Source organism: Epinephelus lanceolatus, chromosome 3, assembly GCF_041903045.1.
Source record: "Epinephelus lanceolatus isolate andai-2023 chromosome 3, ASM4190304v1, whole genome shotgun sequence".
NCBI classification, from domain to species: Eukaryota; Metazoa; Chordata; class Actinopteri; order Perciformes; family Serranidae; genus Epinephelus; species Epinephelus lanceolatus.
Window position 1 is genome coordinate 47,079,507 of NC_135736.1, and position 15,345 is coordinate 47,094,851.

The 15,345-nt window shown below is 40.1% G+C and overlaps 1 protein-coding gene across 1 annotated transcript; it reads left to right on the forward strand.

The window, feature by feature from the left end:
* The first annotated feature begins 1,282 nt into the window (after nucleotides 1–1,282).
* fam161a (FAM161 centrosomal protein A) lies at nucleotides 1,283–12,579 on the forward strand. Its single transcript, XM_033623672.2, has 7 exons — nucleotides 1,283–1,700; nucleotides 3,523–3,794; nucleotides 5,444–6,661; nucleotides 6,964–7,131; nucleotides 7,217–7,316; nucleotides 8,966–9,105; nucleotides 11,014–12,579. Exons 1-7 carry the CDS (start codon nucleotides 1,545–1,547, stop codon nucleotides 11,303–11,305), a joined length of 2,346 nt encoding a protein of 781 aa, XP_033479563.1. The 5' UTR covers nucleotides 1,283–1,544; the 3' UTR covers nucleotides 11,306–12,579.
* Nucleotides 12,580–15,345: the final 2,766 nt, after the last annotated feature.

The window sequence follows — 15,345 nt, forward strand, 5'->3', positions numbered from 1 at the left end:
CCAGATTTTAAACCCATAACATAAAGCATTAAAGGTGAGTAGGATTTTCTTTCCCAACTATGGGAATTGTGTTACTAAATTTTCCGATGTCCCTTCATTACAGTCTATACATGATGGATTGGAGTTCAACACCAACTCTTCTGTTTGCTTTCAGTATAGTTGGAAGTCTACAAAAAAGGAGAGAAAGATCTGTGGTTTTAATATCTGTTTTGCAGAAATAAAAACGACTCCACTGATATGTTCAATGGTCGAATGTAACTGAGGGACTGTTCTTTACCTATCAGAGGAGAGGGGTGGCTGGGATGTGACTTTTTTTTAATTTTTTTGACTTTCCCTGAATATTTTTCTTCAGCCTCCTTGATTGACTTGGGGAAAAAAAATGCATGACTGTCCCTCCACTATAATTAGTTGTTAGAGTTTTAAAAAAACGTACCCTTTGATGTTTGAAAGATAAATGTTAAACACGAAATCCTGGCATTAAAAAAAGCGTTGGTTTTTCACTCTTGTCGTGCATGCTAGTTTGTCAGTGCAAATGGTTTATTTTTGGCAAAATTTAAAATGAGACGTGGAATGATTTAGAGTGATTTTGATGATGCTTTGATAAATAGTGAAATTTTGGTGTTTTAAAAAAACAAAACATGCCCCCCAAATCTGACATGTTTTCTTAAGAAATCGGGGGTAAATAAATACAATTTACAGCCATTTAAAAAAATGTAAGTGCTTAGAAAAATAATTTGACATGCCTCCCCCTTTATGCACCACCCCCTCCCCTCTCATAAATAACGAACACCCCCTAACTCTTGTAGTGCATTTAGGTCATTTAGGTCCTGTGTCTCAAAGATTTTGGTCTGACATTTAAAAATGGTTATGGCTGAAGATTAAGACATTCCAACATTTTAAATCTCTCACATTCTTTTTTTATATGGATAATTTGAAGTCATCTGTCTGACATAATAAATATTATTTTACTCATGGGAAAATATATATTTTGTAGCAAGTGGAGAAATAGTAAACCCTCTTTTAACTGGTTTATAAATGACTTTAAGTTGTTTTTCCTGTCACCGGAATAAAAAGAACTCTAGCAGGACTGCAAAAAAATAACTGTCGACTTTTCTCAATTTTTGTTGTTTTAAATTATGATCCTTGTTTTGGAAGTTTTTGCTCCATTTTGTCATAATTTGTATGCCTGCTGCTTTAATGTATTAACTTACCTTCCAGTATTTTTATTTATTTATCAATTTGTTTATTTATTTATTTCATAGAAGGATCATCCTCTACGAGATGTTGTATGTTCTTGTATGCTCGACAAATGTCCGACAAATTTATTTAAAAAAAAAAATAAAAATAAAATAAAAATCGATTTCCGGTCACGCTGCGTCACTTCCTTCCCAACCAAGCTCAGCTCCGTCCGTTGCTAAGTGACCCACCTGCTCCCTGGATACCGACACTAAGTTTCGGTACGCGGACAGCGACTCTGATCACCGGATTTATGTAACTTAAATTATTATTTTTTGTCTTAAAACTGGAACAAACAATACGACGCCATGGCGAACGCCCACCGGACAAACGTTTTGGTCACTTCGTGTTTGAAAACGCCTGTAGACCCGCACACCAAAGCGCCGTTAGCTTCTTACGAGCGCGAGAGAGTGCTGCCGTACACGGCTACAAGTCATATGGACAACCGGGACTACGAGAAGGAGGTAACGACAATTAAAATCACATTATTGAGTATTAATCTGCCGTGGAATGTAACTAATTACATTCACTAAAGTACTGTACTAAAGTAGGCTTAACGTTACTTTACACTTTTAAGGTCGGACTACTTCTAATTTTGAGTATTTTCCATTTTATGCTAGGCTACTTTATACCCCTAGTCCATTACATCCAGAGGGAGATACTGTACTTTTTACTTTACTACACTTTTTTAGCACTTAATGGTCATTTGTTACCAAAAGCCTAAAACTAATTTACTTTTTTAACATATATGATGCAGAACTATATTAATCTACCCAACAGTGCACAGATATCTAATATTGTCATTGACGAACCAACATTAAAATGCTCTTACATGTAGTCATTACTGATAAAACAGAATAATATAATATTCTTCAATCATATAAAACTTTGTAAAGAGCTATTCTGCACAATGAGTATCCAAATTTTACTTTTGATACCTTAACTACAGTTTAATGATGATACTCGTGCTTTTCTCTCAGCAATATCTTAATTTCAGGACTTTTTCTTGCAATTAAGTATTTTTTAGAATATTATAAATAGACTATGGTATTTCTACTTTTACTTAAATTTACTTTTACTTTAAGTTCAAAGAACACCTTCAAAATGACATCTTTTACTACTACTTTTACTAAAAATTAACCCTAACACAGCTAGGTGTAACTAAAAGTCTGGCAACTAAAAATACATTTGGTTGTATATTTTCAGAATTATTTTAATATTTCCTCACTGGCGGTGTACCATAGTTACACCTAATGCTAGAGAAAGTGCCTAATTAAATCAATATAATTAAATCCCACTGTTGTCTTAAGTAACAGTAAGTTTAATTTAGATAAATGGCTCAGAAATTCTGAATTGTTATGCTAAAAATAGGTATTTTAAAGTCTGCAAAGATCTAGAATAAATGAAAATTATCATCCTGGGCACCAGAGAAGAAGTATTAAGGTAATTCACCTCTAAATTAATATTTCTTACACATTGTTGATGCTGTCAGATAGCTATATTATTTAACATAAATATCCAGTTTCTCTTTGCAAAGTGGAAAAAATTACTTAAAAGTGGCTTAGTGGCACATTATTTAATCGCAATGTGGCTCTCAGGCTCAATGTGTTTTTCCCTCCCTTCCATACTACAATCCTGACTTAATAGAGTTGTAATATTTATTTTTTCTCCAGTGTACTTTTGTTTTTCTAGTGAGACGGATCTTGTCAAGCAGTTGACAGTTTCGGGTCAGTCCGTGTGGTGGAAAGGATTTGGCCTGTATAATTTGTTGGCCCGACTATTTTTGGACTTCCGTCTTGACTAGATTACCAGACGTCACGTTCGGATTATAATCCCAAAGTATCCTTTGGACAGCACCATGCTTTTCTCCCATGCAGGATCCTGCAGCAGTTGTCCCATGTCACTGAAGACAAACACCTCATGATAATGTGAGAATCAAAAGAGCCAGACACCTGATGCAGGATGTGTGTCAGTTGAGCTCTTTCATGGTAAGCTGCCCTCTGTGCTTCACCATATGGCCCAGGTGGCTGCTGGTAATAGGCTTAGTCCTGGAGGGGTGCAGCTGAGCGGGGCTGCTTTGCTCCAGGAGGTCTGGTGCTTAAAAGCGTAAAATATAATAATCTGGCAGCTTCAAGACAAATTTATTAGTTTCAGGCTACATTTACGTGAATCATAATATGCACAAGACTAATTCAACTGTTGTTTTTTTCCCACTGAGGCCTCCCTTTTCAAAAGTTAAGATTTAGATATAGAATTAGCTTTACATGTCTTTCAACCTCTTTTCAGCTGGAGTATGAGGACTCAGGCTCTGATTTCTGTGATGAGGACTACATGGCGAAGGGCGGCCCTCTTTTGATGACTGACTACAGAGCAGCAGGAGACCGCCTCGACCTGAGTGAAATCTTCTTCTCCAACGAGGAGTACTACAGCAAGCTGGAGGAGCTGAAGAGGGCCCACCTTCGTACCATGGCTGAGCTGGAGAGCATGTATCGGCGGAAGCTGCAGCTCAAGGCCATGGAGCCTCTGGACGTGACGATGCTGGAGACAGGCAGGCACAGGTGGGTGGCTTTTAATCACGATTACCGTAAGAGGGACTCAGAGTTAACTGTGCTTGGTTTCTCATGTCTGGATGTTTGTCTCTCTGTTGTTGTGGAGCTTTAACACACAGGGGAGTTTTACAACCGTACTAAATATACAAGTGCAGTGATGTATATGTGAATCCTTGATCTTACGCCATCTGGCCTAGAGAGTGGCTGTATCAACATTTCATTGCACAACAGCTTAAAGACTCAGCTCACCCAAATCACATAAACATAGTCTCTCAGTCACTGCTGTTGGTATCCAGCCTCGTAGATAGTTTTGTTTTGTGTTCCCTGCGTTTTGAGATATCCATCTCAGAAACCTGTTACCCCACTAATGGAGGTCAATGCATTTTGTATGTACTGCCTCAAGCATTGAAACTGGCATTTAAAACCCAACTGCAATGTGTCTTTTCAGAATCATGTTCCAGTAACTTTGGACAATCCACAAACCACAGGGACTATTTTTAAAGCAGAAAGTAGTTAGGGTGTAAACAGTTGACAGTGAGGTCTGTGGATTATCCAAAGTACCTGGGAGTTGTTTGTGGAAAGACACATTGCTGTTGATTTTTGTTTGTTTGTTTGTTTGTCTGTCCTCTGTGCTTTATGCTGGACAAAAACACAATACTATGCATGGCAAAAACATATTTTCTCACCATCGGAACATTACAATAATTGCTTTTGTGTAATTTTGATGAACTGATCCTTTAAATCATCATCACACTTAATCAGATACACTGAGCAGAGGGACTGTGGCTCTACACATTTCAAACTGTTGCATCACTTTAATTATTAAACTGTGTGCTCCATGTTTTATTATACAAGTGTAATTAGTGCTGAAATGATTGATCAATTATTTGATGGACAGAAAATTGTTCTGCAACTATTCTGATAATTGATTATTTACTTGAATTAACTTTTCAGTCCGAAACGTCATGCTGGGTTTTCCCTCAGTGTGACGAATTGCTGTTTTAATATTATTATAAATTGAATAGCTTTGGATTTTGAACTTGAAATTCCACAGAAAAAAAATTACTAATCAATTAATTTGGGGGGAAAAAAGGATTAATTAATAAAGAATATATAGTCATTAGATGCAACCCTTAGATCATGACCTAAGATTGTTTATATGTACATATGGAGCATGTCCTCCTCTACGGAGTCTCCCATGGGGTTTCTACAGCAGCTCAGAATGGACAAACCAAACACTGGCTCCAGACAGGGCCACTAACATTTTCATGTCAGCCACAATAGTTCTCTTACACTCTTGGCACATGGAAGAAGATGCCACTAAATCTTACACAGTAGATTATTATTGTGAATTTATGAAAGCTAGCAGCACCTTTCCACCCTATTTTTTCAGAATGAACAAATTTACTCTACGGCCTGTGAACCAAAACTGGCCTGCGCTAGGGTGCTGTGTGGCCCGCTGACCATTTTCTAATTCACAATTAAAATTAATTTCAAAATCAAATTAATCATTTTCCAAAAAGGGGCCCCTAGGCAAAGCAATTTGAGTATCCCTGGTTTACTTTATTTTGATATGTTAGTTTGAGTGTTGGTAAGTCATTTTCTGAGTATTACATGCTTTGTCATATTAACAGTCATTGGTTGATTTTTTCTGTCAGGCTGCCGTGGTTGAACAGCAGCCCAGCAGCTTCACGCCGTTTGAGGAAGTCGCACTCTGCTGTTGAGCTCAGGAGGGGCTCCAGACAGTCAGACTCTTCAGACGAAGATGAAGCTGCCAGTAACGATGTGGAGAAAGGCCTGCTTTTTTCTCCTAAAGAACATATCAAAAACATGTGGCAGGATTTTAAGCTGTCCCCTTACAATCGCCACCTTACATCCTCCTCGATGCACAGCCTGCCAGCAGACCAGAAAAGACAGCGAAAGGGAAAAGGAAAGAAGAGGCAGGGGCATAAAGTCGGAGAGCAGGAGCACTGGAAACACAGAATGACCGTCCCGAAACCTTTTCAGATGACGGTGCGTGAGGCTGAGAGACGAAAGCGTGGCATAAAAACACGCTCAGAGATCGAAAAGGAGAATGCAGAGCTACGACGGCAGCTAGAAGAACTGACAGAGTGCCAGAAGAAGTTCCGTGCCAGCCCCGTACCAGCTCATGTTCACCTCCCGCTGTATGAAGAGCTGCAGGAGCGCACCGAGGAGCGGCGGCGGATGAGAGAGCGAGAAGATCAGCATCTTCGATCCATCCAGAAGCCCTTCAGCTTCCTGGAGAGGGAGCGACTGAAGAAGGAGCAGAAACAGCTGCTGAGCCCACAACCGTCTGACCGGGAGAAATTTAAACCCTTCAAGGCCAAGCCTGTGCCCAAGGCAGTGTACGCAGCAGCATCAGGGGAGCAGATGAAGGAGGAGCAGCTGTATCGGTCCATCAAGATACAGATGAGAGCTCAGGAGATGCTCAGCAGTGCTTCAATGCCCCCCAGCATGCTTGCACGACGGCTCAGTGACCGCAAGAAGACCAAAGATGGCAGCGCTTCAGAGGATGAAAACTTCTCCCACAAGCCCCAAATTAATAAGGAGGTGCCAGACTTCGATGCCAGTTATCGACGCTTCCAGAAACACCTGGAGAAACATAAAGAAGTGAAGCCCACGACTGCATGCGAACCCTTTGAATTGAGGACGTCGCACATCACTTCACACCGTGAACGCATCCTGGCAGACATCGAGAAGGAGCAGACCAGCCCTCGGATAACACGCTGGCCGTACATCAGCCCCGGGCCGACTCGTACGGCAAACTCAAGTCTGTGTTCATCCCTCTCTGGTAGCCTGGAGCTCCTGCCCACCAAAGTCACAGATGCCACCAGAAAGCGCCATGAGGCTGTGAGGTACCATTTTAGGACTCCAAAGGCTTCCACCATCTTAGTTGAGATAGAGACAGCCTCAGAACTCAAATGTCCAGTTTAGTGACCTCCGCAGTTGCCTTTTGTGTTTGAAATCCCTGCAGGCTGAAGTTTTTGGGAACTCCTTTTCCCAGCATCCCTGCATTGTGCTCACAACCCCACGCCCACTCCAACACCCTGTAGCTGATTGTTGCACCCATATCCTCAACTATCTGCCCCCATCCTCCTGAAGACCCCATCCCATCCAAACCTTTCTCCACTGGTGACCAGATTGTCTCCCTGAGCAGAAAGGTGCTGGAGCAGAGGAAGAAGGCTGAGGAGGAGGAGGAGCAGTGGAAGGAGAGGCAGAAGCAGAGGGAGAAGAAGCTGCAGAAGGTGGTGTTAAAACGAGCGCAGGCCAACGACCCCCACATGGCTCTCTCACAGACGCACCCGTCCAAACTCAAAGAATTCAGGTACCATAAAAACAACATGACTGCAGCATGAGCTGAGCTGTAGCTGAATGAAATCCAACGATCTATAATTCTCTGTTTTCTGCAGGAAACAAGAGCTTCAGCGCAGGAGGGAGTACCAGCAGGAGGTAAAAGAGATGCAGCGAAGAGTGAAGGGGAGGCCGCTGCTGCTGGAGCAGGTTGCACAGGTGAATATTGACAACACAGATGTCCATGTGATCAAACCCGTGGCAAGCCTGCTGGCACCCATACTCTAACATCTGAACCAGATTTCTGTATGACCTCCTACACATTTGAAGACACAAACACAAAGTCATTACAGCAGATTACAAACAGCTTCAAAACCAAATTTAAGTACAAGAAAAAATATGCTTTTAAAGGGACAGTTCACCCACGAATCAAAAATACATATTTTTCATCTTACCTGTAGTGCTATTTATCAACTTAGAGATGTCTGCTTTCGCTCCAATATAATGTAACTGGACAGCACTTGGCTTGTGGTGCTCAAAGCGCCAAATAAAAAGAAAAATTGAAAAACGTAACAGCAGTGTCTCTTTGCAGAAGTCATGTTCTGCTTATTCAAGACAACCCACAGACCTTGTCATGCAGTGTCATGAAGGAACTATTTTATTTCTACCAAACTACAGCCATCAACCGTATCATAGTGCAGAAGGAAGCGTGCATCTACTCATGGAAGAGATGCTTGACGTACATGTTAATGTTGCCCTCCTCGGCTGAGCTGTAACGTTAACTAGATTAGCGGTGCTACGTGAGCCAGCAGTAAATGCACACTTGCACGTATTCAGGGCTGGGTATCAGTACTAAATGTCTTTAAGGTATCAACCGAAATAACCCAGTACCAAGTAGTACCAACACGTCTCGAACAATACCTGCATTTAGTCCTTTTTGTGCTGGGGGTCTGGTGAAGTTGAGCGTGGTGCATTTGACGGAGTTGGCAGAGATGCCGCCAAAATGTTTGAAAGTATGGCTACCGATATACTAAATGCCACTCCATTTACATTATGGGTAGTGAATGAAGTACTTATTTGTATCAGTATCACTTACGGGCACTGATATTGCAATTTTTTAAACCATACCCCTCTCTCTACCAAACTACACCCACCAACTGTATCACCACACAGAAGGGAGCATGTATCTACTGCTAGCTCATCACTGAGCTAGCTAATGTTACAGCTCAGCCAAGGAGGACGCCATTATTATTTTTGCTTCACGCTGTCACAAGCACGAGCCTCTCGTCCATGAGTAGATGCACACAGATGTAGTTGGGTAGAAAGAAAATAGTTCCTACACGAAACTGCTCACAACAAGGCCTGCAGATTATTTCAAGTAACCAGGTCATGATTTCCAGAAAGAGATATTACTGTTGAGTTTTTGAAATGTATTTTTATTTTTGGTGCTTCGAGCACCACAAGCAGAGCGCCATCCAGTTCCATTAAATTGGAGAGAAGTGAGACATCTCCGTGGCTGATAACTCCAACACTGCAAATCACACCAAAGCAATCTAGACTGATGAATAACTTTACAGGTAAGAGGTAAAATATGTGGTTTGCAGGAGAGGGTCAGAGCAATTTCTACAAAGTTGAATTTGTTGAGGGAAACTGTTAATAATCCCTAACTGACCTGAGCCAATTTGATGAAACGTTAATGGACTACAACATCATTTCGTTACCCAAAGTGCACGTATGCATGAATATCACAGCATGATGAAATCCAAGAATGTAAGAGTAGCTAAGTGTGTTATTTCTTTGCATAACAGTTTTGATTAGCACGTCATAGTTTTGTTTACACTGACTCTCTGAACTTGCTTTGTTCTCAGAGGAATGCCAAACAGGCAGCGGAGAAGCGCTACACAGACGCCCTGCACGGATGTGATCTGACTGAAGAGTTTATCAGCAGCAAGGTGGCCAAATCAGGATCTGCACGCAAAGCCTCCCCGTCCAGTGACAGCAGACAGAGGTGAATCTGTGAACTACACACGCTACACTCAAGTTTACTAACCCAGCCAGTCTGATGCTTTCAGTGAAGAAAAAGAGAAAGAGAGGGAATGAGAAAAAGAAGTAGTAAATAAATGTTAAGTAAAAAAGCTTCCAAGTAGACACATACAAAAGAAGATTTAAATAGTGAGTTTGACTTTGTTAATTTCTAGAAGTGGGTGAGTAAAAACAGCTGTGCATGTTTCCCCACTATATCTCCTGGGTCTGATCATGCTTTGTGCGCGTGAACTCAGCATGCCCACTCTGAGTATGCCACAGAACACTGCAGTGAGGGAGAAGAGTAGATGAGGAGAGGACAGCTGGACTTCACCTGCTGTGTGTCTTTGTAGCGAGGGGGTGACTCACCTTAAGTTAGTGGTGAACGTGCAGCGTGCTGACTGGGCAACGCTGCTCCCTTTAGACTGTCACTGAGCTCCTTATCGGGTCACATTGGCTGCCTTGTGGGTGAAAAGGGCTGAGTCAGATTACTTTGAAATGTAGTCAGTAAATGGAAACAAATTACATGGCCACTTTTGTAATAAGTAAAGAATCCATTGGATAACAAAAAAATGTAATCTAATATTAATACTTTTGGATTACTTCAAAATCAAAGACTGAAAATAATGTGCCATGTATCAGAAAAAATGGACGCAGAAAAAATTTAAGTTCTTTTTTCTCTTTAGATATCTCAAAAAAAAGAGTGTAAAACTGTAAATAACATTTTGTTGTAGTGAACACATCTAGTGCATGTCTGTTGTGTGCACTCAAACAACATGTGTCGTGCATGTGCAGCACACCGTGCTGTGCAGCCTGACCAGTTTAATCCAGCACATAACTGCATTGATGGCTGAACAAAAGAGGAAAAATATCAGAAATGAAGGGAGGAAGGGGGAAATGCTATCTAGACCCCTGACACAGAGACAGAGTTCACTGGCAGAGTCTTTTCAGAGAGGCTTAGGTGAGAAATATTCAGGTGTATATTTGTGAAATAAATATTATTGTCAAATTGGATCATCAGCATTGGTTGATGTCACATTTTCAAACAACATTTGGTCATCATTAACTGTTACATCAAAGACAAGCGGAAGAAGTGGGATTCTTTGTTTTCACTTGATTAACAGTGGTTAGTTATGTCAGAAGAGCCCATCAATTAGTAAATAGCCTGTCTATGCAGCCCATCAGTGGCGTAACATTTAGGCTCAGCCGCTGTAGGCATGGAGGGCATGGATCACCTTTTATAAATCTGCAGAGCAAAGAAATGAACTAATCTTCGTTAAATGTCTCAGTCGGGCAAAGCTTCACATCTTGCCACCGTTGGTAGCTTTCATCTCTCATGCTACGAATACATCTTAGAACATTAAAGGAAGAAGCCGGTCTGGCCAGCTCATCAACAGGGATAGGGTGCCTAAATGGGTAGCTGACCTCATAGTCCCAAAGATTTCATGGCGGGTGGCAGCACTGGCGTGATGGGCGATCCACATGTCATTCTGGGTCTCCCCCATCTGGCCTGAACACCTTAGGCTGAAGCAGTTATTCGGATTGGCTCAAAGGACCAAAAATTGATTACAGGATGTGTGTATGTTATGATTGATAGGGATGGCAGAAATTGCTTTAAGGTGTCGGACATACCAACACTGATATATTTTGGGTAAATCAGACAAATCACATTTCATGTCATGAAGTCAGGGCTGTCTGCTCACAGCTTTATTACATTTAGTTCTTGTTAATATGTGGTAAATTATTGTTTATTGGTTGTAAAGCATGTTTCATGCTATTGTGAAAAGAACTGTGCACAGACAGTTGTTTATGTGATTACTATGAATGAGAGTGCAGCCATATCTAAAGCCTAATGGTCTTATTGACTCTCTGATTGTGTTCTTCTGTTTGTTAGTGACCAAGACGAGCCCGACATGGGATACAAACCTGTTCACTACAGAAAGGTCTTCCTGGATGATGAAGACGTGGACGTGGACACAAGGGACGGAGGGAGCGACGCGACTTCACTAAACCACCGTGATGGAGAGGAAGCCAGCAGTCACCACTCGGATCAGGATTATCGCAGAAATGACGATGATGATGATGCGCACTCAGATGAAAGTTACCACTACTCAGACGATCATGAGAACTATTCAGACGACAGCGAGCATGATGCTGACACCACTCAGCAGGAAGCAGGGGAGTGATGTCATCAACAGTCATGATATAAGTGGCCATTGCTTTGCTCAAGAGCTCTGATAGAGGAAACTGAGCAAAACTGAACACATCAAGTGAGGAGGAGCACTGAAGAGGAAGCTTCTTACTCCTTACATGATAAGATTTTATATTTTACTGTAAATACTGTGCTCATAAAGGTGCTGTATGTAACTCTGGAGAAAGGTAGGTCATTGTTGGACCAAACCACCCAAAGCGTCAGTTTTTGACGACTTGGAAATAAGACTCGTCAATCAACTATCTTTCTCCAGAGTTACATAAAGCACTCCCAAGACTGGAAAATGTGATATCTTTAGCCCAAGACTGGAACTGACTGTATCTGAAATCACTCCCTTGATCATTTGTTGACTATTCCCAACATAGTCAATATGTATTAGTTCACTCTGTAGTCAGCGGTTGACAGAGATTTTGAACACTTTCAAATCATTTTGTATCAATACTGAAATATTTAATTTTGCATAACTGTAATTTACACATCTATGAAATATGAAGCATTGCATTGTGTGATTTTTAGCAAAATGCAGTGCATGTAATGAGCATTCTTTGCTCCAGTGTAAGCACTAGGTTTGCAACTGTATGAGATTTTCACAGTACGATGTCACAGAAAATATTGCAGTTTCACGGTATCATGATATTATAGACTTTATATTATTATCAGTCAAAATGACCCTTAAAAGAATGAAAACAGAAGGGTTATTATTGGTTGAACAAATTTTTTATTGCTATAATTGAAACTTGAAACCATTTTGTTAATGGAAGTGTGTGTAAAAAGTCTCCCCTTTAAAAATAACTAAAATAAAGAGACAATCTCCGTCTATTTGCAGTTTTTTTCAATACCATAGATAAGCAGATGTACACAGTATGATAAGCATCAACTTTTATATCATGGTATACCTTGAAACTGGTACATCACTGCAACCCTAGTACGCACAGAAAAATGTTTTCTTGGTTTCACATTGAAGTAAGCCATACTGGACATAGCTATAGGCCATTTTCAGAGTGCACACTTTGACTTGTCATTATAGGAAAAACACAGGTGTTATTAATAACTTTTAGCAATAGATCTATTCTAATTAAGGGTGTCAGTAAACCATGGTGGTAATGGTATTCCCCAAATCGACACTACAGCAGTGGCCCTCAAACTTTTCACACTGTCCACCTCAGAAAATATCAGGCTCTCCAAGTACCACCACAATGGCCTACCTTAAAATACAGTGGCTACAGACAGTTCACACAGAAGGCAGGTTTATTCCTAATCATAGTAGCCAGATGATTATTTATTGTTGACTATTGTCAGCCTCAGTCGCGCTTTGCAAAGGGGCACTTAAATTCTGGCAAAACTCACGTACACCTCAAAAGCCAGCCCCTCGTCAGGTGCTGAGGAGACTTCACTGCCGCTGCTTCAGTAGCCACTAGCACTTGAGCTTGGTTGATTCTTGTCCACTTCAGTTCAACAGGGCTGCTCAAAATACTCTCCTCCTGATCTGCACTTCTCCTCCAAATAGCTCCTGTTTGAAGCCACGATTTTGGTGTTTGCAAACCATTAATCTTACCTCAGCTCACCATCGCAGCTTCGCTTCTAACTAATCATGAAGGTGATATCAAAAGGCAAAAGTTATTTTAAATTACATTTCAGGGATCTCGTAATTTAAGTATTTTCAATCGAAATATTTTGATAGCATTATATAAAGAGATTCCTCCCCATATCACAGGAGGGAGCTTGCGTACCACCAGTGGTACACACACCGTAGTTTGGGAACTAGTGCGATACAGTATTTACAAATGTCAAAATATATACTGTTTCAGCAGTTGGTACACAAAAAATCAACATAGCCTATTTAACCATTTTATTCTAATAGAAAATGATACAATATTTGACCTCAGACGCCAATCAAACTACGGCTTTTGGATGTCGCAGTTTGACCTCAGACATTTACCTATATTTACTGTTCCATAAATTTGTATTAATTGTTTTTAGTCAGCATAACCGTACTTATGTCACACTGGGCCACCTTCAATAAAGCCAAACATTCAAAAACTAATTTGTTATGAGTTTAGGCAGTGGTTGAAGAAGTTCAGATCCTTTACTGAAGGAAAAGTACTAACACCTACACTACAAGTAAAAGTCATGCATTTAAAACCACAAGTCATACATAAAGTATGAAAAGTGAAAGTACTGATTGTGCAATAAAATGTCGCCTGTCAGTGTTCTCCTTCTATCTGATGTTTTTGGATTAATATTCCTGCTGCATTAATGTGTATGTCACATTTTACTGCTGTAGATGTTTACGGTTGTGCTCATTTTAACTCTTTTATATACTGTTGGGGAGTTTCATCTACAGCAATGCATCATATTCTATAAGATCATCTTATGTTCGTAGCGTGGCTGTCCTGTGAGACTGTCAATGTTTCATGGTGTCAGAAAAACAGACCTGTTTTCAGTTTTGTGATGATGCATTTTCCAGCTGATCCAAGCAGGTTTTTAAAGACTTTATTTAGCTCAAGAAGTAGGGGAACTTTGCCAACACATAAACTCCTCCTTAACTTGATCACAAAAATTCAAAATCAACACATTTTGAGAAGCATGGTCTTCACTGGAGGGGAAGGGGATACAAATGTAATCTGAAAAGTAACTAAACCATGTGGAAACCATATAGTGGATTAAAATTGGAGGCCATGGTTATGAAAGGCCATCCCTAAAATCTGCAAAAAGACGAAATTTTTGGCAAGAAAATCTGAGGTACTGGACAGATCAACGCTTCAGATGTTACCAAGAGCATAAGTTCAATGTTGTTTTGACTATGCTGCCACCTCCTGGTTTAACAGTACAACACAGCACATTAAAAACTCCAGACTGTCCAAGTAAATCAAGGTTGAGTTAAGTTACAGTTACCTTCTCCTACCCATTTTGATTCAGTGCATTTTCTACAACGTATTCAGCCTCCTGTCAATAAAAGAGTAAAACAAATCCAGTTGGGACTTACTTATAAAATTGTTTAAAAGAACGTCCCCAAATATCTGTTCAGCTACTTTAATAGCTTCAGAGACAGTCACAACTATTCAACAAGAGGCAGCCCATCAGATTTTATTCTTTTTAGATTCTGAAGGACAACCACTGCTTCAACCAGCTCAGTCTTGGCAAGGTGCTGAATACACCAAGAAGTCCAAACTGGTAGGAAAGATTTTTGCACACTTACACCTATAAGAGCTTCATCAGCGCATACATGTACAACAATCTTGATTCACTGCATATATTTAAGTGTGGGGAAATCTTTTCTACCATTCTTTTAATATTCAAAAGTTCAGTGAGCAAAAACACCTACTACAGCTGCAGATGAATAAAATAAAATTCCAGTATCTCTGAAACTGAAGCGAGAGAAATTTGAAACAAGCTTTGAAGAAATGGCAAGAACATAGTCTCTCAGAAAAGGACCTTGCAAAAACTAACTTTTATGCAGTGGTGGATGATGTACCTGAAAGCCATACTTGAGTAAAAGCACAGATATCTTATCAAAAATGACTCTGGTACAAGTTAAAGTCACCTATTAGAATATTACTTAAGACAATGTCTTAAAGTATCTGATATTTACTGTACTTAAGTATCAAAAGATATTGTATTGTATGAAATGTAATGGAGTATTGAAAATAAAAGTACAAGTAAAAGCTGGTAATAAAAAGCAAGCGGTCAGAAATCTGAGAATTATGAAGTTATTTCTTTATATTGTACACCACTTTAAAAATGGAGTGTGTATTACACAAGGTCTTCAAAATGTAAAGGATTTAAAGAACTAAAATCCAGTTTTCCCTCTCTCGCTTTCCTTCTTTCACTAGTCTGTCCCTTCCTCCTACCTTTTCTATTTGTAGTAAGTAAGTAAGATGCTTCGGGGACATGTATTGGAGTAAAAGTATAGATTTTGTTTAGAAAATGTAGTGGAGTAAAAGTGAAAATTGGCAGAAATATAAAGACTCAAGTAAAGTACAGATACTTTAAAAAAATACTTAATAAGTTGTA